The 26,668-nt window shown below is 43.8% G+C and overlaps 2 protein-coding genes across 5 annotated transcripts in view; one reads left to right on the top strand and one right to left on the bottom strand.

Moving 5' to 3' along the window:
* Window positions 1-7: 7 nt before the first annotated feature.
* si:ch211-67f13.7 (uncharacterized protein LOC565426 homolog) lies at window positions 8-3,405 on the top strand. The gene is made up of 8 exons (XM_044048284.1): window positions 8-641; window positions 1,257-1,369; window positions 1,457-1,563; window positions 1,819-1,993; window positions 2,078-2,192; window positions 2,268-2,347; window positions 2,436-2,524; window positions 2,653-3,405. Exons 1-8 carry the CDS (start codon window positions 192-194, stop codon window positions 3,201-3,203), a joined length of 1,680 nt encoding a protein of 559 aa, XP_043904219.1. The 5' UTR covers window positions 8-191; the 3' UTR covers window positions 3,204-3,405.
* The window catches only part of LOC122783466 (uncharacterized protein KIAA1522 homolog), a 27,931-nt gene continuing 4,609 nt past the window's right edge, over window positions 3,347-26,668 (bottom strand). For 3 of the 4 annotated variants that reach the window (XM_044048280.1, XM_044048283.1, XM_044048281.1), the window contains exons 2-8: window positions 22,868-23,186; window positions 9,561-9,704; window positions 9,380-9,423; window positions 9,154-9,289; window positions 8,931-9,038; window positions 4,684-8,835; window positions 3,347-4,307 (exon numbers count right to left, since the gene is read on the bottom strand). In XM_044048280.1, coding sequence (XP_043904215.1) covers window positions 4,240-4,307; window positions 4,684-8,835; window positions 8,931-9,038; window positions 9,154-9,289; window positions 9,380-9,423; window positions 9,561-9,704; window positions 22,868-23,162 — 4,947 coding nt within the window. In that variant the 5' untranslated portion in view covers window positions 23,163-23,186 and the 3' untranslated portion in view covers window positions 3,347-4,239. Of the gene's footprint in view, window positions 4,308-4,683; window positions 8,836-8,930; window positions 9,039-9,153; window positions 9,290-9,379; window positions 9,424-9,560; window positions 9,705-22,867; window positions 23,187-24,749; window positions 24,817-26,668 lie in introns of those variants that run through there. The other variant, XM_044048282.1, reaches the window with a different exon arrangement.

The following is a 26,668-nucleotide window of genomic DNA, read 5'->3' as shown; positions in this document are numbered from 1 at the left end:
ACAGAACACATGGATATTGGACAGTGAGAAAGTGCTACTGGTACTTGTTTTTGGATAGAAGAAAGTCCTCGTGGCTTGTTCGGCTGCCTGTTGATCTCCCACTAATTACCTGCAGCCGTGTCTCAGCGCCGTTCTCACGCGCAGGTTGAAGGTGAAAGCTCGGAAGCACGCGACACTGTCAGTCTGTTGCGATGAAAACAAAGTGGCATGAGTGCATTTTGTGGAGTGTTTTATCACTTGGCCTCCTCCTCTGCTGTGCTGCGGACACGTACGAGTCTCCGGTGACGAGAAGGAGAAGTCTCTTTTTGAAGCTGGAAACTTCACAATCCAAACTGGCAACAACAGAATCCTCACCTGCAGCCGGCGGCTCTTCATTGACACCTGTGACAACACCGCGATCCATGCGTTCAGCAGAGTCCGAGGCAGCAAGAGTCCAGTCGGGCTTTGCGTCCCTCCCGGACGTCTCTGTCACCTGCTCCAGGTCCGACTTTGTCGTGCGGGTCAAAGCGGCTTTCTACGGCCTGGGCGCGCGCGCAGAGGAGCTGACGCTGGGCAGCGGCTGCAGAAGCAACGGCGTTCTCAGGCCGTACGGTGATTTCATCTTTACCTATCCTCTGACAGCGTGTGAGGCCGTGCGCGAGGTAAGATGTACCTCACATGACATGTTTCCACATTAGTAGTAATTCTAATCACGGTGCCCTGGGCGAGATACACCAGATATTGAGATTTTAGACTTTTCTCTGGTAATTGTTGGAGATTAAGCCACGTTTTTTGAGGATTGTTTATTATTTTTAACTGAGCTACAATTCGGCATTGTTCGGCTAGAGTTTTGTGTCGGATGTCTCTTCCTGTGATGGCACTTTGACCAATCAGTGGCCGGTGGTCTGGAGACGTTGCATAGTGTGGCCTCAGCTAGCTTGGAATCTCGCCAAAGCAGGTACTAAAAACAAAGTGCCTGGTACCAGGTACTATGCTGGTGGAAACACCTTTAGTACCTGCTCTGGCCAGCGCTGAGGCAATGCTTTGATAAACATTAGTAAGTTCTTGCATAGCTTAGCCATTTTAGGCTAATTTAAGAAACTGAGATGACAGTTCTTAAGTTTAACAAAAATGAATATCCTCTGGAGAATTTTAGTTATATTCATTCAACACAGCCATTTTAACTTTTCTTAAGTAAAATTTTTATAAAAAATAGTGGTACTTTTACTTGAGTAGAATACTTCGGTACTAACATTTGGGATCTCTCCTCTCAACAGATGCCCTCTGGTTACCTGCTTTACAAAACCGTGCTGCATTACAAGCCCTCTGCAACGCGGTTCCCGAGCAGAGCGCAGCCGCTCGACGTCGCCATCGAATGTCGCTACCAAAGGTCGGAGGCGTGGTCTCGCATCTAATTTCAGCTAAGTTTAGTTCTGCGTGAAGGCCGAACCACTAACATCCCCCAAAATCTATCCAGGAGCCATCATGTTTACCGACTGGCCGTGAAACCCACCTGGAAAACCGTGGTCATGCGTAAAAAGCTGATGGGGCGTCAGAGCGACTTCAAGATTGAGCTGATGGATGGTATGAGCAAGGATTAATTTGTGCTAGCTTGAGCACATTTCAATTAAGGTCTTGTGTAACACCTTGCAAATTATTCTTGTATGCAAAAGCCAATGTAGATCTTTGAGTATTGGAGTCCTCAGTTTGTTACAATCTGCAGTCGCACCATTATATATATCACTAATTTTACACACTGGACCTTTAATTCCAGTATTCAAACTCGATAAATGTTAGCAGATACCTCGTGTCATGTAATATCTTCTCATGCATTCTGAGATTCCTGGAGCGCCCCGTCCAAAAAACAGGCGTACCAGCTTGGGCAGACTGTAAATATCCAGGTCACGGCCCTGCATCTCCCCCCCGGAGGGAAACTGTACATCAGTAGCTGCTATACAGCGCCATTCAGTGGCTCCGACCCGTCCCTCAAATACACCGTCATCGACAATTTGGGGTATGTGAGGTATTTGAATACTTGTGTTTTTGCTCTTTTTTGCTATCATTTGTGAATAACTGTGTCACACTTGTCAACCACCAGGTGCATGCTGGACAGTATGAAACACCCGGGAGCCTCTCAGTTCATCCACCAGACAAACAAAACTCTGCAGTTCTCCCTAAAGGCCTTCCAGTTTACGTCTGACCCAAACACCGGGGTGAGCATGGAGAAGCTACTGTTCTCTGGACGCACACTGCTGAGACTCTGGTTTAACCCCAGCCTCCATTTTTAGGTCAGCATTCACTGTAAATTATCCATCACGTCAGAGGATCCAAGTCCTGCGCACAAGTCCTGCACCTACAGCGTGAACGGGTGAGACTCCAATGTTTTAATCTCCCTCCTCGGACTAAACTCCCCCCCGTTTCCAAGTGAACCGAGCACGTTTTGTGTTTTGTGTCAGGTGGACAGCAATCAGTGGCGACGACTCCATATGTGAATGCTGCGATTCACAATGTGTGACCCCAAAACCCCGCAGGGTCATGCAGGCAGGTCTGTGACAATCTTCTTCTTTTGTTATTCATGTCCCGCAATATCATAGAGTGTCTTCTCTTAAAAGAGTGAAGCACCGAGGATGTAAACGCGATGTAAACGTGACATTGTGTATATTTCTTTCCAAGGTTTTGCCAGCAGTGACTTGCTGTTCGTCTCCGATCAACCGTACACAGCAGAAGATGGTTCCTCCACGGTCGCCATGAGCGGAGAAGACGAGAACAAGGCACCAGGTCTGCGCACTGATGAGCTGAACAGTCAGGAGTCCCTGTGGAAAAGTACAGATGTGCTAAAGTATGATGTGGAGGAAGAGGAGGAGCCTAGATTAACAACAGAGCCTGACGTGGAGACAGTGATTTTCAGGCACGGCGTTTTAGTGGAGGAGAGGAACGAGTCTGAAGACGATAGCTCGGGTTATGACACAGAGGAGGAGGAGGACTTTTTAGAAGGCGAGGATGAGGAGGAAAGATCTGGGGGGGAAGAGGGCGAGATCTCTGCACGGCTTCACTGGGCGCAGTCGGGGCAAAAATACGAGCCACTGAACTCTGACGAAGAGACGAAGCATTCAGGGAGAGGTGAAGAGCGTGAGAGGACAAGAGTCTACGGTGTGGAGCGGAAGGATGACAGCCTGGCAGATGTAGTAGATGATGAGATGACTTGGTATTTCACATGGAGGTAGTATTACATCACTGAAGCCTATATAGCCTCAATTAAAAAAAAAAAAAATAAACGTGACTAACTTTTTTTGAGACATTACTTAGTAACTCTGTATTGAGAAAGTAAACTGCGTGAACTGAAATGATGCTCAGTCACTTGCAATTCTTTAATTTGTCCATAAATCTTTATTATCATTCCATAATAAATGATCATTTATTACATTATGATGATGTCTTGAGCATTTTGAAATATAGTCCAACACAGAAACACCCCACTGTTTGAGCCATAATAACTGTGGAAAATAAAAAGGGCGACGCCTCCAATATCCGTAACTAAAAAAGCAGCAGAAAATGTGGCCCAACATAATCAGTATTACTTGTCATTTCATTTCTGCTCATTTGTTTTTGTGATATCAGTGGTCGTGCGCATACAAATCGCTTTGAATCAATATTTTCTTTTTTTTTTTTAAAGTAAAATAATTTGGGATAGAATTGATATAAGAACAAACTTGAGTCATCAACGTTGCAAAGAAGTGACCCCTCTAAGCATAAACTGAACGTGACAGGAAAAATAACTTAAGATTATTAATAGTTTTTTCTTTAACAAATATAATTGATGTTTAAAGTCTTTGGAGATAATATAGAAAAGAACTCTATCGCACAGATATAATAAATGTACAACGTGTTGCTCTATTTACAGATGAGTGCCCCTAAGTCCCATTGTTGCTACTACAAGCTCTGATTCAGCAGGACATAAGTGGTACAATCATGGTTTGGCACTAGAGGGCAGTATAATCCCATCTCTTGCAACAGAAAGTCAGAATGCCCTCTGGCAAAAAGCAAACTATAGCATTTTGTCTTAATAAAAATGCAAAAATGTGTATTTTAAGACCCACACCATAAACAACGCATTCAAATGATTATCTAAAAAAAAAAAGGTAATTTTTGAAATAAGCATCTCAACTGTCCAAATCTGGTTTCCTCGTCTCTCGCACAACTTGCAGTAAATTAGGTGTCGCGAGTTAAGTCCTTCCCAGTCGCTCCTTCAGTCTTTAACAATCACGTCGAAGCCGTTTCTCCTCCTTCAGCAGTACCTGACGTCCTGACGTTTGTCTTCTCTGCAGTGTCTGAATTTAAGAATGTAGAATGTGAGATTAATGATTAATGGAGCATAGGATGAGCAGTCACTCAAAAGACCAAAATCCACAGCTAAGTAGTGAACATGGTAAACCTTACACTCGCTAAAATATGTGATGTTAGGTGAATGGACAAAAAGAGAAAACGGCAAGTGAATTTAAAAAGATACTATTGGTACACATTTTACTATGAGGTATTTTATGGAGTCATCGAAGTGTGTAGCTGTTTTTAAATTATATGAATGGATTCAATGAAATGTGATACTGGTTTATACAGTACAATCTGAATATCATCAGTGTGAACAACATACAACTTCACAGAGCAGACTCCTGATCTACTAATTACAGTCTAAGTCTGATGTCTTACCCTGAATACTTTCGCTCTGTGCTTCCTGTCCTGCAGTTTGCTCCGTCCCTTCGATCGTCTCGTTCTCTTTGGCCTTCGATTTGGGCTTCTTTGCCACCGGCGGCGGAACCTTGGCCGCTTTCGCCAGTGACGCTACTTCACTCGCCGCCTTTGTTACAGACAGAACCTCCAGATTGTTCTGCACACTCGTCTTGGCCTCCGACACCGGCTTGGTCTCAATCACCACCTTCTTGTTGCTTTTGGAGAAGATGAAACTGGCTGTGCTCGACGGCGACCTCGGGGACGTGCGGAGGTCGGGTGACTTGGGCGAGTGCAGGCTGTGGTGGGACGCGGGGTTCTCTTTCGATCGGGCTGCAGTCCTCAGGCGGATGGCCTCCTGTAGGTTCATGGACGGAGATATCGTTGTGACAGGAGGAGACTTTTTGGTAGGGGAGGGTGTTGTGGATAAAGATTCAGTTGGAGCCACAAGAGACTGGGGTTTGGATAAAGCTGGCTCTAAAGTGACTTGAATTGGCGGAGAAGTGGATGTGGGTGAAAGTAATATCAGAGACTTTCTGATGGGCTTTTGAGGAGCTTCTCCGTTGGTAGATATGGTTGGGACCTGATTACTGGGCTGCTCCTTCCTCATTGTGACCTCAACCTGTGGGTGCTCTTCAGCATCATGGGGCTCAGGAGTGCTGCTGACAGACCGCAGCTTGACCATCTGCAAGAGGGTGGGGGTTATAATGGGAGTAGGTTCCTCCAGTACAACACGAGCAGAGGTCACCTCTTGGCTCTGGTTTTCTTTGCATGCAGCACCAGGCTCAGACTTAATGCTGGTAAGAGCCTGTACAGGTAATGGTGGAGGTAAAGGGATTACAACTGGAGAAGCGGCAGGTTCTTCAGGAACTTGTGGGATTGAGATTTCAGGTGCTGGCAACTGTGGAACCTCGTTAGTTGTCGAAGCATCAGAGTTGGTGGGTACGATATTAGCATGGTGCAGAGGCTCTATGTGAGGCGGAGGTGGGATACTCTGAGGGGCAATGAGAATACTGTCAGATGAAACCGGATAAGTGTCACATTCTGGTTCTTTCAGATGATCACTGTCCTGCTCTGACGACTGGAGCTGTGATGGTACGGGTGGTGGAGGTGGAATATTTTTTGGTGGTTCCATCTTGCCAACAACTACTTCTACAGAAGTTTGAGTGGCATTTTCTTGAGAAGGAAGTAGAACAACCTCTTCGGTAGATAGAGCAGCGGCCTCTTTAGGAGGCAGAGGGGACACCTCAATAACCAGTGGACATGGAACATCTTGAACCTGAGGCAGAGGGGACTGTTTGGGCCTCACAGGAGAATCGTCTTTAAGTGGTGCTGGAGAGGACTCCTTGGGTGAAGGAGGAAAGAAATCAGGTGGTTGTGGTAATAACTCTTTGGGTGGTGAAGGAGAGACTGTTTGAGGCAATGGAGGAGGGACTTCTTCGGACAGTGACGGTGGAGAGACTTGTTTAGGCGGTGGAAGCGAGGCCTCTTTAGTTGGTGGTGGGGGGATCACTTTAGGTGGTGTTATGGATACCACTATAGGGGGTGCCGGTGGTGGAGAGATCACCATGGGTGGAGATGTAGAGATCACCTTAGGTGATGGTAGGGAAATCTCTATAGGTGGTGGTGCCGGTGGTGGAGAGATCCCCTTGGGCGGTGATAGAGTGACCTCTGTAGGTGGTGGGGGGATCACCTTAGGTGGAGATGCAGCGATAACCTTAGTTGATGGTAGGGAAATCTCTATAGGCGGTGGTGGTGGTGGTGGTGGAGAGATCACCTTAGGTGGTGATAGAGAGACCTCTATAGGTGGTGGACAGACCTTTTTAAGTGTGGGAGGGGACACCGTTTGAACTGGCGGAGCGGGAGCTGCATACGAGGGTGGAGGAGGGATACTCAGTGGTTGAGTCTGTGGTTCTGCCTCTGTGATCACCACAGATATTGTTGTGGTCTCTGGTGGTGCCTGCACAGTCTCACCAATGAAGGGGGGAGGTGGAAGGGGAAAATCTACGTCATCGACACCCACTTGTGCTATTGGAGGAGGTGGCGGGGGCCAGGATGATTCGGGGGATGTAACAGCTTTGACCGGCGTGACTGTAGTCTGTTTAGCGAGGGGTTGGGGAGGACGCTGTGACACAGTAGGAGAGGGGGATGGAGAAAATCGTACTAATGAATGGATATTTACCTCTTGCGTTGTGTCTGTGGGCGTCTTCCTGGGCTCTTCTTCTCTTGTTGCTGCTACCAGCATTTCTTCACGTTTCTCTACGGCCTTCACTAACATCCCATTTAAAATGTCACTTACTCTTGCCTTCTCACCTGCTTCTACGACTTGATTTCCTTTCAAATCCACATTCTGAGTCAGTCTTTTACTTTTCCCGTTTTCATTCTCTGCATGCAAAGTCACACTTTCTTCTTTATTCACTTTATTTCCCTCCAACACGTGGAGTAACTCTGCAGTTACAGCTGGATTCTTCTGTTTCCTGTCTGCCACTAAACTCTTCACAATGCCCTCGGTTGACAGACACGGGGAGTGCCTATGCTGCCGCCGGTCTTTTGGATTCTTCTTTATGATAGTGTCGATGTTGTCAGGCACGGGAGGTCCCAGAAGCAACTCGATCGAACGCTTACTGTGAACCCACACCTCAGGTGGAGGGGGTGGAGGTGCATGGACTTTAGGTGGCGGAGGGATGTTGAAGAGTTCTCTCAGCGCCCTCACTGAGGGACTGAGGTCAACTGTGTCAGGCATGTCGTCCTCTCTGTTTTTAATGTTCTCTGGAGCACCTGGTTGTGTGAGAGGCGATGGAGCTGAACCAGCAGAAGACCCAGGAAATAACTTCTGAAGCTTTGCTAAGATGCCTCTCTTGTGTTTTGGAGATGAGCTGTGGGGTGGTTTAGAAAGCTGTGGGGATGTGGGATCTTGGCTGGAGTAGCCACTGGACAGGGATACTTTGCCTGGCTTTTTCCCTTGGAGAGATTCCTGCATCTGTTTTGAAGAATCTCTGAAAACTGGTCCTTCAACATTTACAGCGCCCTCCGTCTTTAGTGCTTGGGCTTTAAAGGGACTGAACGACGCAGAGCCTGTAGAGTCGTCCAGAGAACTGGTGTCGGCATTGTAGCCTGGGCTGTCTATGATTGAAGGTGAAGACAGTGCTGTATTTTTCTCATTTTCCTCACCTAAGGGGGGGATTCTTTGGCGAGAAGATTCCACTGAAATCACAGAGACCTCTGCCAGATCACGTGATCGTCGCTTCATCTTGTGAAGGGAATAGGAGCGGCTTGGCGGAGGAGGGGCCTTCTTGGATTTCATGACAGACAGGCTACGCACAAATTGCCCGTCCTTTTTGACCACATTCTCTTTACCGACGAGCACGCCATTAGAGGTGCATTTGGAGGCCTTGCTGGAAGAAGAGTGAACACTGGCTTTGTCCTCCTTAGAGGAAAAATCACCGTTCCGTGACTTTTTCTGTCTGGGCGTGCTGTTGCCTGAGATGGTCGAGGAGTCGGACACCAACGTCTCTGACGACTCAGAGTTGCTCCAACAAGAACTGTCAGAGAGATGCTGGTGGTTGTGGCGAGAGGCAGAGGTGATGGTCGACGCTCTGGAGGAGGTGGTTCTGGATGAAGACGCCCTCGAGGAAGCGCGGGACGGTGCCGGGCTGGAGAGCAGCAGGCTGCTCTTGCTCACGGTGCGCACGCTGTTGCGACTCCGCCCGCGGTTGATTTCCACCACCTCGATGGACGGCGGCAAAACAGCATTGGGAATGATCTTGGACATGTAAGCAGCCTGCGGTGACATGGACATGACAGGACTGGGCAGCTCCTGCTGGGTGCTGTTGGCGGTCGTCATCCAGGGAACGGCCAGCGATCGCGGCCTCTCTCCCTCTGACAAGTCCGGACCCAAGCGTTGCAACAGGGCCAGATCGTCCCTATGACCAGCATGGGTGGCACTGAGTTGCTTGACTTGGTCTTGGTTGAGGGCCTGGATGACTTTAGCATCTGTGGGGCCAGCGCTGTATCCCTTTAGTGATTTTGCGGATCGCTGTGGTCCTTCAGTGGTGGGACTTTCATCAGTTTCACCATTATAGAGCTGTTCCTCTTCTAACTTCTGAGCCACTGTCCAGCCTACTCTGTCCAACCCTGAAGAAAGGACAGGAGGACTAATCAGCACAAGTTCATACTACTACTTGGGGAACAGACACAGTAAAAACTCATTTTAAAAACTCGCTGCATACCCAGATCTCTCTGAACGTGGTGAGGGATTCCCGCAACAGTTCTCCTGTGTCTTCTCCTTTTTGTCTTTTCTGACTTTTTCCCAGAGTTCAAGGGCCTGAATGTTGATCCTGGGTTTAAAAGAAGCACGAGAGAAATTATTTTCATTTGGGTTAGCTGCATACTATACAATACACAAACATTTGCTGATTATCTATTTAGAATATTATCAGAAACACAAAGTACCTTGCCGTGTGAGTCCAGAGCGGGACGAACGAGTGGACACTGACGATTGAACCGAGACAACAGAGGACGTGTCGGCCATGGTGCTGTCCGTCGTAAACCCGCCACCTTCTCCGTCCGTTTGCACAGTCATTGTCGACTGTAAAAACAACAGGAAAAGAATTGAACATTGAATTGCCAATATCACATGCAAGAAAACAAGCAATTCCTGTTCTGACGAGTCACTTACAATTGTGCTCTCGTTATCCTGGTACTCCACTCCAATACTGGTTTCTGCGAGGAAAGCAATGACATTAAAAGTTCTTGGTACACACACACACACACACACACACACACACCCTGCAGACTGTTGGCATGGGAACACCTCTAATTTAGTGCAGCGATAAAGACTATAATACTTGAGTGTTTACCTTCCTGCTGCATCATTTTCAGTCCCTCCTGGGCCTCGGTGTGAAGGTCCTCCAGGTACTTGGGCCTGCTGGCTTCTATGAAGACGTTCTCCTGGAGCAGCGGCGGTGCCGGGGTCTTGTCGTCATTATTCCGCTTCGGTGCACCTTGAGGAAAAGAGATGGGGGGATGAGTCTGGGTCAAGCCAACGCAAAAACAGCAAATAAACGGGGCCCCATGAATATGAGCAGGACAAGTGTTTGAGAGGGCAAGTGCAGATTAAAAAAGGCTGAAGTCCATTTCCAATCATGCATGAATAAACTTCAGGGATAGTGACTTTTTACAAACGGAGATCAACAGATATCCAATTAAACAAGACATGTATTATTCTGCCCTTTTTATTTTCTTATTAACCAATTGTAAAATACTCGTGGACGCCATCCAAAACATGCAAATTGCCTCGAGTCATACGAATGTGAAAAAACCTGAATAACCTCCTCTAATGACTTGCAAAACAGAATTAAGTTGCTAGGTAATAATTGAATGCACGGCTTTTTATTTAAACTGCCAACCACCTGGCATATGATGCGACGCGGGAGCAGTCTGGGATCACTGGGTTAAAACCTGCTCAGATACTTTTATCTAAGTGACAGCTGCTACATTTAGCCACCTACTGCACAGCCATGTGCTCTCTGACAACATTATGGATGCTCTAGTGCAAAATAATAAATAAGGAAATTCAAATTCTTTAATGTAAATTCCAGACGGTGTTTATAACTACATTTAATGACCGTACTTTCATCAGTTTTGTATGTTAAAAAAATATTGTAAAAAAAAAATGTTATAAAAAAATAATTCTCAAATGTCTTGTTTTTCTCCACAAACCAAAACAATTCAGTTTTTAATGATTTTTTTGTCATATGGAACAAAGAAATTAAGAAAATATTCACACTTAAGAAGCTGAAACAATCGTTAATCTTGTTTTAATCATGAAAAAAGCTTCAAACCGATTAATCGATGATCAAAACATATAACTAAGTAATATTTTCAGCTCTACACGCAATCACAAAAGCACATTCATGTGCTGCCTCCACACTCACCTTTTCTCCTGAAGACGGTTGAAAAGCAGTTAATATTGTGAAGAGTGAAGGTTTTAGTCCGATGCACCACCATGATCTCTCATAGCATTTAAAAAAAAACAATGTCTTAAAGTGTTTCCAGTTCAAGGAAAGGTAAGGAAAACAAATACAGCCGCAAAAAGATGAAAAAGAAGAGGGCGGGATGATAGAACCTCGTTTGTTGTTGATGACGTTGTTATTGTCAGTTCAGTGCAATGCAGAGCAGAGGTTTTTACAGACAATCACAAGCTCAGACACTAATCTGCCGCAACCTAATTCCTGCCATCTCTCCCTCTCTCCTCCTCCTCCTCCTCCTCCTTTCTCTATCATCAAACATGTAAACATGAAAACGGGGAGAAGAACGCTGTTGTCAGGGGGGTTGAGGTATGGAGGCATCACAGGTGGCTTTGACACTGCTTTGTTGTGATTCTACTCCCATTTTTCCACATGAACAGCACAAAGTGACACACAAATAAAAGTATTTGTCCTGTACTTCTTCAGACTTCATTAAGAGAGACATGACTTTCTTGTTGTTGTTGTTGTGCCACAAGGGGGAGTCAGTGAATAGAAACCATTTATTCCCAAAACAAGTTTCAAAACATTTTAAAACAACAGTCGCAACTATGATATAAAGTCAAAATTCTGAGATAAAAAGTTGAAATTCTGAGATAAAAAGTCTAAATTCTGAGATAAAAAGTCATAATGAGGCGCATGTGCACTTATCTCATAATTATGATTTTTTATCTCATAATTATGACTTTTTAATCTCATAATTTCAACTTTTTATCTCCTAATTATGACTTTTCATCTCCTAATTATGACTTTTCATCTCATAGTTTCGACTTTATCTCATCATTATGAGTTTTTATCTCAAAATTATGACTTTTATGACAGAATTTCGACTTTATCTCATAATTATGACTTTTTATCTCATAATTATGACTTTTATCTCATAATTTGCAGTTACTTTGAGGATATTTGAGGAAGTTTTGCCTTTTTTTGGGGGGGGGCGAGAAATAGGCTTCCATGCTATACAGTGTAGCCCACCAACAGATTTTACAAAAGGAAAAAAGAACAAAAAATAAGTTGTCAGGAGATTTGAGGTATGGGGGCTTCAGCACCCATGACACAGCTTTGTTGTGATTATACTCCCATTTTTTCCCATAAACAGCACAAAGTAACACATAAATGAAAGTGTTTGTCCTGTACTTCTTTTTTGTTGTTTTGTTTTTTGTTTTTGTTGTTGTGCCACAAGGGGGAGTCAGCGAATAGAAACTATATATTCCCAAAACAGGTTTCAAAACACTTTAAAACAACAGGCCAGTAGTTTTTGCTCCACAAGGTCAGACATGTGGCAAAAGTTGTCCCCGTCCTTCCCAGCAGTGCAACATTCAAATTGTTACCATGCAGCAAAAAGAGCGAAGATTAATGAGGTTAAAGTTATTAATCTTCAGGTCTGTAGGAAACATCAAACGCTTCTTTCTCTTTTTGTTGACACTATATTTGTTGACACCTCAGACTGAACTGCGGCTCACTTCCTGGTGTGCTGAGCAGACATGATATGGAATGTGTGACATCTGAGCAAATGGAAAACATTCCCATGGTCATGATCCCACCGAAGTGAGTCAGACAAAAGCAGTTGACAGAAAAACAAAAAAACAAAACAAAAAAAGCAGAAATGAATTGCATGTGTCACCAGTGCATAGTAACAAGAAAAACAACAGTTTACTGAGTTAATATCACTCAGCGCTGCTAAGGTGAACACTGCAGCCTGCAGATGTAAATAGAAAGGTGATACGCATGCGAAGGATGAAGTCAGTCTAGGACAACACGTAATCTCGTTGCCATGGCAGCACACACTTTTGACTGCAGAGGCCCCCCGAGTGATGGGTGGGGCGCGGCTGCTGCGCGTTAACGACAAGGGCCTCCTCATACTGTATTGTCGCCGGGTTCTGTGCTCGCTCACGTGTCCGTATTAAAAGACACTGACATATATAAAAGACACCATCTGTCCCTGCTGGACTGTGAGGAGACGGGCGACAATAACAGGCCTGACACTGTTAACCGTATTAACCCCAAAACTGATATTTAAGTCTCAGATCAATCTCCACAGAGAGAAAAGACAGGATTATTATGATTCTACTTTTAGACATTTACGTGTAACAGTGGATTAAAGTGAAACATTTTAAATGCTTGCAGGTTTGTTTAGGTTAAAATATTGATTCTCTGACAGTCAGTGGAGACAGAGAACTAACTTGTGATTTTGTCATAAAACAAGCGTTATATCCGCCTTGTAAATGACAAAGAACACTGTTGGTGAACTACTACTACTTATTTAAAGCAACAATGTTAACATTACTATGTCTTCGTCCGTCGGACTTGACTGAGGAAGCATTTGCGCATTTTCATCCCGTCCAACTCAGTCGGGGAACTCAAGCCTTTTTTCCCCCCACCTGCATTTGTTTACTGCCTCACAAATCCCTCCGTAAACTTCAACTGGTCCAGAGTTCAGCTGCCCGCATCGTCACCACATCAACCCCCATCCTAAAACAACGGTGGTCAATTTCAAAATCCTCCTGTACGCTCTCAAGGCCGTCGAAACAAACTTGCCACTCCATATCTCTCTGACCTCCTCCCGCTCCCTCAGATCCTCCTCACTGTTTCCTCCGCCTCAGCACCGCAGCTCTCAGAGATCTCTGGAACTCACTCCCACCAGAACCTTGACTCAAAACTCACCTGTCCAAAATAGGCTTCACTGAGTCATTCCACTATTCCACCTTCCGTTGAAATGTGTCGTCCTGTTTGATTATTTTGTCTCTGTAAAGTGTCCTTGACCTGTTTGTAGATCTAAACGCCGCAATACTGGGAAAACGCGGTATATAAAATGAATATGCCGTTGTTGTGACTTAATGTTGAAAGGGTTGGATTGCAATAGAAAATAGTTTTTAAACATTTAATGACAACTGCACGACTAACTGCACAACCCAAACCCTTTTGTAAGTGCATTAAAATGTTCAATACCACACCCAATACACTCTGTAACAGTGAGGTCATCATGTTTCCTACTCTCAGACGCAGTTAACTCTTTGAATATACTTTAAATACAACACATTATAAAATAATAACATATAAAGGCCTGAGAAGTGTTGGGGAAGTGAGTGAGTGAGGAACGTCTACACTGATACTTTATTGTTCATATTCCACTCTGTCCCAGTGGTATATAAACAATAATGGATGAAACTGTGTCAATTAAATACTTTATTTTATTGCTGGAATACAGTAAAACATATTGATACGCACAAGTTGAATGTGCAGATTGTAAAGTTGAAGCTGCTGAGGACACACGCGGCCTCCACCTCAGGAAAAACTGACCCGCAACAGTGACAGCTTTGACAGCTGATTGTTTTTTAGTGACTTAGACGAGACACCACACACATGCACATAAACACAGTCACAGCGGCATCCATGCGACTGTGACTCTTCATTGAACTGCTTCATGGGAATCAAACAGATGCAAATAACCCGCACACACAAGCCTCTCGTCCCTGCCCCGACTTGCCCCTCTCTCTTTTCTCTCCCTCTCTCTTGTTTTGCATCACTACGCAGAGACATTTCTCTCCAGCTTTGAGGTTGCCGTCTGCCAGGTGCTTAAGCCTCTCTAATCAGCACAAACTCAACCCAACGCACTGGAATAACACAGTGGGAAACGGTGTGTGTGTGTACAGTCACAGAACGTACAGTCTGGATCCAGTAGACAAACTCATGCCGCTCAAAGCGGAGCGATCACCTGACTGTGGTGTTCTTCACATGCTTGCTTTCCAGTTAATTAGACACAAGCGTCACATCTGAAGGAACGGAAGGTAGAAGTGTGGTGTGACAGGGTAACGGATACACCTGCAACACCTGACACGCGGGGGATACACTCCTATTCACTGCAGGAAAATATGATCCACGATAAATCAGCGTGGAACCACAGCGTGGAACCCTGACCTGGCTTGGGACGTGCCACACGCATCAGCAGTGTGACTAGGAATGATGTCATGCCAGTGCTACACTATGGAAGCCCATTTCTACCAGAAAAAAAGTCATAATTGTGAGATAAAAAGTCATTATTGTGAGATAAAAAGTCATAATTATGAGGTAAAGTCGAACTTATGAGATAAAGTCATAATTATGAGATAAAAAGTCATAATTATGAGATAAAAGTCTAAATTATGAGATAAAAAGTCATAATGAGGCACATGCGCAGTTCTTATCTCATAATTATGACATTTTATCTCCTAATTATGACTTTATCTCATAATTTCGATATTTTTATTATCAAGGCTAAATTGTACCTCTTTTTTTCCTTTTCTGGCAAAAGTTGGCTTCCACGCTACACAGTTTAGCCCACCAACAGATTTCACAAAAGTAAAAAAGAAAAGTGGAAGTCCAGCAGTTTGTGTTCGCACACTTCGCTTAAACAAACAAAAAAAAAAGCGTCAGGCTGCGGGGGGAAAACTGTCACACAGAAGTGACAATTACCTGCAAATAAATTAACCAACGGCAGCGCGTCTGGTTCCACCCTTCAGGAGCTGGAACTGTCACCTTTTTTAATCTGAAATTCTGACCTCTGTTTGAACCAGCAGATCTGTGGCAGAAGTGGCATCACTCACTGGGCCAGTAAAATGAGTGATCAACCTGGCGTGACTAATGGTAAGAGTAAAAAAATAAATAATGCCGCCACGTTTGTGTGCGTGGGCAGGGAATATCCGAATATCTTCAAAGGAAAATCATGCAATATTACTATTAGGAGTCGGACCACTGTGCTTGGAACTCAAAACGAAACTGGGACGGTATTAGGGCTCGATAAATCTGTCGAGTAATCGTTTGGTTGATAAAATGGCTAAGTTTGGCACAAAGAAAACAAAAAATATTCACATTTAAGAAGCCGAAACAATCAGAAAACTGGCTTCAATTCCTTAAAAACACACGATTCAACCCATCACAGCATTTGACAGTGGAAATAAATGAATAATTGATAAAACTTTACAGTACAGAAGTCAAGAGTGAGCACACTCCTCACTCTCTCTCTCTCTCTCTGTAAATATGTCCAAGGTAGAAGCAATAAATAATAATCAAATCCCATTAAATTCAGTGCAGGAGCTGGTGTAAAATAGTCAGGCCTGTTAGTGCCTGTTTAATGTAAGCACAACTTTGCTACAGGCTCATAGAACATGTGATTACAGACAATGCGGCAGTATGTTCGAAAAGACTTCAGCATTCCTGTTCAGCAGCTGAAGAAGCCAGTAGGTGACGCTAATAATAGAGACGGGGCGTAACTCTGGTTCAATTTCAGAGGCAAATTATAACAGTGTGTGTGTGTGTGACGAAAGTCAAAAGAGATGAATGATAATAAATTTAGATTACAATTAATGCTCAATAAACTAAAACACCAAGGCTGCGCTCGAGCACAGTGCACGAGTAAAGCCTGAGTTCTGTCTTATCACAGGTTTTATGGAGACAAAAACCTTTTGCTGCCCTGTGCAGGTAAAACCAACAATGTTATCTGCAGTCATTTCACTGAGAATTTCCACACACACAACAGTCTTATTTAGTCGCAAAAGTCACGACTCTGGTGAGTCACACAACTTTCCAGGCACATATTGATCATCAGTCTCTCGGCACACACATTTTCCCTTTCCGTGACAAAAAGCCACAGCGACGTATCAAACACATCTCAACAATGAAGGCCCGAATTACTTCATGGAAGAAAAAAAACGAACAAAAAAAAAAGAGTTGCTTTTGGCTGTACGGTTAAGTGACAAAGACACGAAAGGATGCAAAGAATAAAAGTGAGTCAATGAAATGAAACTGGAGCTCAATATTCAGATGGGACCAGAGGGCAAACATCTCCTACCACTTGAGTGACCTAAATATGATCATTTGGGTGTGGTGACTCTTCACCTACTGAAACACAATCCCGCTTAATTATAATATATACTGTTGTGCGGCTGTTTACTAAACATACATCATGTAAATTCCCACAACGTCAGTGTCAATGTGGAGGAGGAGGAGCAATGGAAAGTCAAGGCAGCGGCAATGAGGCAAGAGAGGTGTGCTTGACCACATTTAAGTCCAGTTTGCTGGATGAGGCCATTCGGGAGGTATGAATCTACTGAATAACCACCAAGGGGCGCCCTTTTCATTACCGTAATCATGGTTTGCGCTATCAGGAAAATTCCAAAGTTATGTGGTAATATTACGGTAATGTCACAAATCAGCGTCTTTGGAGCCAGAGGGAGAGTTGGAAAAACACTTGTTTTTGGACACTGAGACAAAAACCTCAAACAAATGTTACTTCAAATATGTTTTATACAAATTCAAATTTCAAATTTAACACGCAAAATCTGGTGTTCATGTAAAACTTCAACAACTTTGTGTTTGTCTTCATTTTAAACTGTTAATACACTATTTTAACACGCAGTCAATTGTAAATAACTGCCAGATATTGAAGGTTTTTCTGGAAAAATTGGCAAAAGCACTTAGTTACAGGACATTTTATGGTTTAACTTGGTTATGGTTATGGTTAAAACAAGACATTTTGAGTTAAGTAAATTATGTTCCCATTCAAAATCGATGATAAAGCATTGTACGTAAGAGTGGGCACCAGTGTGACTGACAACATTGTCTAATAGGAGCCTGGTTGCAGATGACACGGCGTTGGTGAAATCCCTAAAACTTCAAACTGGGAGTTCAGATTATTTGGAGAAACGTTATTACCAGTTAGCACTTAGTTTCAACTAAAAAAAAAAGTACTTTTAAATTTCAACAACACAGAAGTGGAAGTGTCATCTCTCCTTACGTCTCATTCAACTTGTAATTTACTGCCCTCTTGTGGCCACAGTGGGTACGGCAAGACTAGCCACCGCTAAGTGTGTGTCGAATCAGTGTGTACCCGGGATCAGGGATCATACAGTACATGCTAAATGTGTGTATTTGTTTTGCTCTACACGTGTGATTTACTCACGCAAGGATCTGCAGTAAGTTTGAGGAACGAGATGTGTAACCTGTGTGTCGATGCCCTGCGTTAAAATGATTACAATGTGATGTAAAAGGCAGAGTGCAGAAAGGTGCACAAGAGACTTTAAACACAGGAAAAATCAAGGGATTTGTTGCTACTTCTATGAGGAAAATGTGTTATTGTTGTGGTCTGGTCAATCATGTTGTTGTAGTAGTGTATGTGTGTGTGTTGAGAACTGTTTAAAAGACTGACCTATATTTTCAGCTACTCTCCTCGCTTGACGTCTGTCTTTATTCACAAACGTGTGCACAACAGTCAACAAGTGCTTTTCAAACACGGGACTAAATACTAACAATGAGTCAGAGTTATTACTTCCTGCCAACAGAGGGAAGAAATTGTATTTTTTCCTCAAGCCTTTCCTTCACTGTTGCCGTGTCATCATCATCATCATCATCATCACAACACAAGACAAAACGAACGAGCGTTCCATGAACACAAAAGGACTCTGTGGAAAAAACATTAAACACTCTCCAATTTTTATGAATTGGAGGAAGGCTCGCGTTGATTGTCTTTGGACTCTACTGAGGCGTGATGGTGTAATTGTATCGCGTCTTGTTTGTTTTTGCCTTGAAGAAACATTGCGAGTTAGTCTCTCACTTCCTGAATTTTGGCGCACACTCTCCCACTGCTTTATGCCACAATGACATCTCCTCCTGTGTAGACTAGAGACTACAATCTGGCGCGCTGATAAAGACATTAACCTCACGATGACCTGGTTAAAACCACAAGTCCTTTACCTTCACAGTACGTGACAAACTGACAGAGGAGCAACAAGAATGCCTGTCGTAACAACCCAGTTTCACTTAAAGCACTGTTGGAAGTGAAATGAAAATGTCTCTCATGTGATGTGAAGCTCACATGTGAGCCAAACACTCACTGGCACACACAATGGGCTCCCTATTTCAAGCTTCCTCAGATGAATATCTTCATAAAGCTCAGGAATGTGAGGAATCTCTCGGGGAGTGTTGAGAGTGAACAGGTGACCTTCGGAGTGATCCGCGGTTCGGCCTGCATGACCTCATCAGTCTTCACCTCTATTTCATTATAAATCAACAAGGGAATGATTCATATGAAAGGTAAGACGGGATCCGAGAAAGAGAGGCAGACACGTGACTGTACGGGAGACATCGTTCACCGTCAGGTGTGCGGAGAATTCAACTGTAAAAACAAGTCATCTATACTTTCTGGCCTGGGATGAAACTGGGTTAGTCCGGGTTATCAGGAAACGCAAAAGCTGAGCTTAAGGATTTTAATCACGGTGACGGCTTTAAGAGGTCAAAGGTTATCAGTTAACAAAAAAAAACCTGCTACTGCGCAGTTCCCTCATCGGGCCAAACTCCACGGTCCATGTTGACACAAAAAAATACATTCCCAAAAGAGCAAAGGGTAAGAAAACTCTACAGAGAACTCAATACAGGGTTCATCTGTTTCATGTAAGACATGCTTGCAAATCCTATGTATGGGTTTTAAGAGGTTTCTTCCTTTTAATGATGCGATACGGATTCATCTTCAAATATAATGTATGCTTATTTTTCGTGGGTATTCAAGTTAGAGGAAGAATTGGATTGAAGATAATCTCTTTCAATGTAATCTAAGCAAATTAGCGCAAGCTAAATTAAGTGATAATGAATCGGAACTGGAAATCAAGTCAAACACGAGTCTGAATCAGCGATAATACCCAGCCATTACTTCTGTGTTTATATATATATATATATGTTTATACAGTATATATATATCCTAAATACTACACAGCAAGTGAGAAAACAGTGTAATGTTCCCTGTTTTGCTTTGTTCTTTTCCTCTGCATAAATGTGCTGAATTAAGCACGGTGTACTTTTCTGGAGAGGAGTCGTGTGTGACATGTTTTCATTTCGACGGACTTGCACTAAAGCTCGCGCTGATCCGCACCTCGCCGATCATCTATATCCTCACGCTCCACTCGATCCTCCCGTAAGTTACGGTGCGATGAGGAACAATCGGCGAGGTCGGGGGGGGGGACAAAACAAAACAAAAACAGAACCCCTTGTTCTTTACGGTTACAGACTTGGCAGCGCTTTTAATTAACTGGCACTGTGCCTGCCATACCAGGCATTCAGTGGGCAGGAGGCCCCTCTGGCATCGGTACAGATCATCATCAGGGGCTCAGAGTGCAGATTTTCAGGTTTTAATGGGCAAATGAGTTACATCGCTCTGTGTCCAAACCTCCTCCTGATGCATTTTGGGAGTTGCCGATCTCCTTCTTCTTCTCTACTCAAAGGAGATTGCGGGCCGTACTACAAACCATCTATGCCAGGGGCTCAACAGCAGCATATTTTGATAATCGACTAAATCGTTTTTTCATGATTAAAATAAGATTCCTGATTGTTTCAGCTTCTTAAACGTGAATATTTTCTGCTTTCTTTGCTCCGTATAACAAAGAAATCATTGAAAACTCAATTTTGGTAAATGGTTTAACAATGATCAACATTTTTTAACGTTTTCTGACATTTTATGGACCAAACGATTACTCAATAAATCGAGAAAATAATGGGACAGATTAATCGATTATGAAAATAACCGTTAGTTGCTGCTCTACTCGCGGCCCTCCCATCGATTTCATGTCCAAATGATAATGGGTCATTTTTGTATGTTTGGTTGTTTTTTTGTATTGTTAATTAAGAGATAGTTCCATATAAAAACAAACAATCTTTTATTTTGAAATTCCCCCAATCCAATCCAACTTTATTTGTAACACACTTTAAAAAGAACCACAACCACAGTGGAGTTAACTGCTGTACATAATAATAGATAAATAAAGACAATGGAAAATGTGTGTGAAATATTATCACAAAGTTCATCTCTAACTTATTTGCTAATCAGTTTGAGTGTTAATCAAATAAAAATGCATTCTTTTAAACATTTCTCTACTTAAAGTAGACAAACGTGTGTATTTCAAGTACAAAACGAGGCGTTTGAGGACCTTTTCCACAATTTTCTTACATTTCATGGAATGATGAATCAGGAAAATGATCGACAGTCCGATTGATCGTGACAATAATCATTAGTCGCCGCCCCTGGTAACTATGCTATGTTAAAAGGTTGTCATGTGTTGGAGGGAGGGTATAGCCTCTTAGCCGACCTTGGCAGGAGAGAGAAACGCCTTATCGCTCATCACAGTTTACTTTCTCTTGCATAATTCTTGGTTCCACACGGCTGCTGTAGCACAGTATAGTGCAGTACATTGACTGTGCCCCGACACGACCGTTTGTCATTGTCTACATCGTCGAAAGCGACTCAAAGTGTGTTTGGACATACTTGTGTCTGGTGGTGTGGGTATTGTTTGACTGTGACTGAATTTGAATCCCATGGAAATCCCCGCCCCCCCCCGACACCCTTCCAGCTGAACTACAAGCTCTGGGTTTCCACCACAAGAAGACGCAACAAAAGAAGACAGGCGGAGCTTCCCGTGTCTGTCGAGTCATTAGCCAAGACTGCACAAACACCATCAGAAAACCACACATAAGACACTTCTGCTACTTCTGCGTTTGAAGAACTCCAGAAAACCAGAGATTTTTGCTTGTCTTTCTGTCTGCTTGTTGTTTTCGTCTGACTGCATTGAGGTGTGACTCATGAGGAAATAAAGTTAATACATACAGTACAGTTTGCACACACACACACACACACACACAAAACTGGGTTTGCAAGTGAAGCATGCTGACATAGGAGCACACATGTGCAAGCTCCAACAAGATCTGCTGCCTACAGCTGTGGGAAAATTCACAGTGTCGCTGCTGTGTGAAGACATTTTCATGTGTTCACATTGTGTGTGTGTGTGTGTGTGCATGCTTGCGGCTTTTAACTTGTTGTTGACTGTGTGGGTGTATGCGTGTTCCTCGGGGATGAAATACACCTCCTACCCCGCTCGGGGGCCCCGTGTGGACGGCAGTGGCGGTGCACACACTCGCTTCACCGTGACGTGTAACCTGACGACCAGGTAAATAAGTGATGGTATCACAGAACAGGACAGACAGAGATTTTTTCACGGCAAACAAAGCGAGCTGAAGGTCAGAAGGAGAGTAGGAAGTCTGTTCAAACATCTCTCTAGTGAACAAACACACACACACACACACGCCCCGGAGGCAAGGAGCAGGATCGTCAACCCTTTTCCCAGCACTCTTTCCCCCCTGCTTTTTTTCTCGATGTCATGTCATTTACAGAATGTGCACTCACTGTTAAGCAACGGCAGATTAATTACAATAAAATGGTTCACTTGGCAAAGATATACTTATTCCTGTTGGAAAACAGTTCCTTCCTTTCAGACAGATGATTTTTTTCTTATGTGAAATGGCCACGACTGAGATAATTAAGTAGTAATTGTTGCCTGTATATTACATCTTGTGACTGATTTGCAGTTGCAGCTAAAGCTTATTTTTTAATATATATTAAGTTATGAATGGGTGCCACATGGAGGGTCTAGTGGCGAGCACTGTCGCCTCACAGCAAAAAAGGTAGCCGGTTCAAAACCCGATTCAACCGAAGGCCTTTCTGTGTGGAGTCTGCATGCTCTCCCCTTGTGTGCATGGGTTTTCTTACAATGTTTTAACTCGTTTTAAAAAAGGTACAAAGAGGATGAAGTAGATTTAAATGAAAGGTCAACGGCTATTGTCAAAAAAGGTTAAATATACATCAGACAAAAATGTCTCTTATAATATGATTCTCACTCTGGGGGAACTAGAAACAAGTGGCTCCCTGTTCCGTATCAAACCCATGCCTCTGCTCTTGCAGGGTAATATTAATGCTCAATTCTACACATTTAGTTGAACAAAATAAAGTAAAATGAAGGCAAACAATGGCCATAACCGTTGAAAACTGTCGATCTCCTTCAGCTCAGCTCAGGACCTTATAGTATTATAATTTAGTGCAAGTATTCACTCTACCTTCCTTCTACACTCTTTCACGGTGAATAATTGTATGCCACATGTTGTGTACTCTCAACTAAAACCACAGAGTTCAGGCCACGTTAGCCGTTTTTCCAGACGTGAACTCTAGGTCATGTCCACAGATTTGGGGGCAGACGTGCTCTGGAATTTTCCGTTCATATGTGACTAGCACAATGAGACATTGTTTGCTCGAGACGAATGTCTGAATGATCCAGGTGATAGGGTCTTACCTTGACTGTTCCCATGTTGATGCATCTGTCTTCCCGACTTCTGTCCTCCCTTGTTTCCACCCTGATTCCCACCCGAGTGTCCGTCCAGCGCCAAGTCGAGCGCGGGACCCAGACCCGGATTTTGCCCACGTATGGCGAGATCCTTCCTCTTCTTGCCCTTCAACCAGCCCAGAGCCCGGCCCAGGGAGTGACTGCGCTTCTTGTGGCCTCGTTTGCCGTGCTTCTCCTGGGCAAAGATCTGAACCACATCCTGAGGAAGTAAGTCCCCAAAGCCCAGCGAGTCACGGTTTGACATAACAACTCACACTGGAGCGAAGCCCTGAAAAAGAAAAAGGAGAGATCAGAGTTTAGGCAAATATAGTCACCAATAATCAAGCGCCACATGTGCTGGCTCTCAAAAGGAGGTCATTTTTAAATGAATCGTTAAACCTTTTCATGTTATTGCCAGTGTTGTGTTACAAGAAACTAATCAATCACAGTGATTAAAGACAAAAATATCCTTGTTCTTGCATGCGACCACAACCTGATACAAAAGGATTTCCTGCTAGGTTTCTGGAAAGGACAATATCCAATATTAGTGAGTGGGCTGCTGTCAAAAAGCTGACATTTAGACTTTGACACATTCAGGAACATATCCCATTACAGTCTGCCGTTCAACTGGGAATTCTAAATTCCATCTTTTCTCCTGCTTTTCCGCAGCTGATGGAGCAAATACTGGTTCTTACTTGAACGCGCCACAAAGGCAACAAGGTTCAACACGATGGATTATACCTATGCCAAACAGGTTTCAAGTCTCAGCAAGGTTGATGTTCATGTTGACAAAAAAAACCCAAGATGTATTCATTTGAATTTAGTTGACTTAAACATGCACTATGCTTTGTGGACTGTGTGGCAGGGAAGGTCAAGTGTATTTAACTTATTATGTAACTCATAAAAAGCTGATTAAAGTGTCCACAGATGCAAAGTCTAGTTCTATAGATGACTTATATGGGTCAGTGTTAGGGTTAGTGTGTCTCCGTGGGCACCGCTCACTCAGCCCACACACACTCGGGCCAGCACAGACCCCTCTCCCCCACGCCCCCCCCACTCCCTCCCTCCCGCCTCTAAACCAAACTTCACAGCTCTGCTAAGAAAGAACTGGCACCGCTCCCTTCATTCCACAACATGGAGTCATAATTCACAAAGCCGCACCCGAAGCCTCATGCAGTTTTACACACACAAAGCACAACAATGCCACTAGGAAGAGCTGAAGAATAGAAGAAATAAACAGTCGCCAGCGTGCATCGAGGCATATTCCGTGAAAAGCTTCCACGTAGTTCCCTCTTATTTCCATGTTCCTCGTTGGTTCTTTTATAATTTTTTTTTCATTCCCAGAGCAATAATCTCTCTCTTTCCTCTTCCCCATTCCAAACTCTTCTAACTTCAGACTTCTCAGTGTGACACCTGTAGCTCACCGAGCACATTTTCTATAATAAACTCATATCTCCAAATCAAAAAGGGACACAATTAGGAAGCGGCCGCTTCAGACGACAGCAGTCAGACATTGTAAACATGCAGACAAAGGTCGGAGTTGATTAGTCAATACCTGTAGCACAGGAAAAGCTGTTACTCCCTATATTATTATATGGGATAGACGTTATGATTAAGATGGCCTCCAGTCTGTATGTATGGAGCATGCACAGTTCATAATCAAGCACATCTTTAAGTTATCACTCTGCTATGAGACTTTAAATCCAATCGATATTTCACCATCTTGCAAAAATGTAAAAGAACCACATTCTCTGTCGGAATATTTTCCGCCGTCTCTCCGATCAAACGAGAACAGAAACCGCAGAAACCAATGTCATGTTCTCGGAGGATTGACCCAAAAATGGATTCTCACCATCAAAGCTCTGCGTGACATGGAGGAGAGGACGTGATGAGATGAGTTATAGACGACCACGGTTTGGATAGAACGTGTGGAAAATTCTCCCAGCAGATGTGGACTGTATGAGGCCAGGAGCAAAAAACTTTATCAATCAAACCTTCACAGACGAGGGACGATGTCACAAATAAATCACCGTACTGTGTGTTTAAAGACGGCCTAACGCACTCAAACACAACAGCCCTGAGCTCATAAGTCATAATGTTTAGCTTTAAATGTAAAAGAGGTTTACAGATGAAGGTGCAGTTGCACAAATTTACACCGAGAGGTGTTTTGTTGGTGTTTAAACTGAGCATTACAGGTTTCTAAAGTAAACTTTATGGCTGGACTTTCTTGTTTCCCGGACACTGAATATTTGCCAAGACCACAAATTGTGCCATCCCTCAAAGGTAAGCTGTGAGAGTTGCTATAAATCTGGTTGTGCTCTATGCAAACAGATGGGGGGTTTGCATGGAAACTCACGGCAGAGGTATGCAAACCCAACCCCAAATACCCTGAGAGATGTTACATATAGGTATGGGCGGATCCGTAAAAGCTGCAATTAATTCTTCTGTATGAATTACTTCGACCGTCGTGTCTGCTCTTGAAATGACAAAAAAACATGCAACTCGTGCATGATGGAAACGATATCCAGTAGTTAGTAGTAGTTACTATGTAAACGCGTGTTCATATACTGTAAGTGTATAAATGCTTCACAGATGCCGCCATTTTGGGCCCAAAGGAGCGCGACATCCTTTCAGGTGTGCGAGGTGAAGTGAGGTTACAATCTGTCACCATTAGACGTCACTAATTCTCACACGCTGCACCGTTATGGTAACGAAGCTATAAGTGTGTGTGTGAAATAGGCACACTCAGTGAAAGGCCAATAACAAGAAATAGCATCCCATCTCCTCTGGAGAAAAGTACCAGGTCTCTCTCCCTGCTCTAAGCCCCCCGTGTTTCTCCTGCTCCAAATTACAGTCATTTGGCTGTGACTAAGATCTGCACTGGCTACAGTCACCAACAATCAGACTCTGCTGTCAGGGGAGGGGGGGGAGAATGAAGGAAGGAGTGGTGGAGGGGGGGAGGAGGCGAGGGGTGCCGCTTCATTCAACTGTAGCCCACAGGCTGCTGGGGGACCGCTCTTATTATTTCCATCAGAGAGGAAACGGTGTAATGCTAAGAACTGTGGGACGCAGTGGAGGACCACCCAGTGCAGTCTGGTCAAAAGAAACGTGACTCATGCCGCTGTTTACTACACAAACAACCGGCAATTTTCAGGTTTGCAGACAAATGTAATGACATGAACAGTGTCCTTTTTTTTTTACAGTCTGTGTAAAGGACGTGTCTCGCAGAGTTACTGTCACTGACGTCTTAATTACAAAGCTTCGATATTTAAGTCGAAAAACAAACAAAACTACGGGCACATGAGGAGGATTTCAGACGAGACCTTTTGTCCGATGACACAACACACCAGCGTTCATTATATTATTATAAAGATCACGGTAAAGTCATGTGCTCTAAGTCAATTTACCAACACAAAAAAAAAGGCTGGTATTCTCTGCACTCTCTTTCTCTCTCTCTCTCTAATCCCACTATAGTTTCTGAGGCCAGGTCCAGTCCTGCCTCAGCAGGCATGTGTTCCAACACACTGTTTACATATCCTTAACAAAAGGACATCACATTGGACGGGAGGCACCGTTCTAACACAACAAACCACGACGCGGTGTGTCAATACCTGCAGTTGTCTGACACTGATGGCGGCGCGCACACGTCAGCATTAAGTAAACTGGCCGCTGATAACAGTTAACACACGGTGTTGAAATTAGACAAACGGAGCTTAGCGCGATTGATCATGTGTCTCTGATAGTCCAGTAAAAAAATCTGGGTGACCTCTG

The sequence above is a fragment of the Solea senegalensis genome, linkage group LG16 (genome assembly GCF_019176455.1).
Source record: "Solea senegalensis isolate Sse05_10M linkage group LG16, IFAPA_SoseM_1, whole genome shotgun sequence".
Taxonomy (NCBI): Eukaryota; Metazoa; Chordata; class Actinopteri; order Pleuronectiformes; family Soleidae; genus Solea; species Solea senegalensis.
The sequence above is the reverse complement of the archived record's forward strand: the minus strand, read 5'-3'. Positions and strand labels throughout refer to the sequence as shown.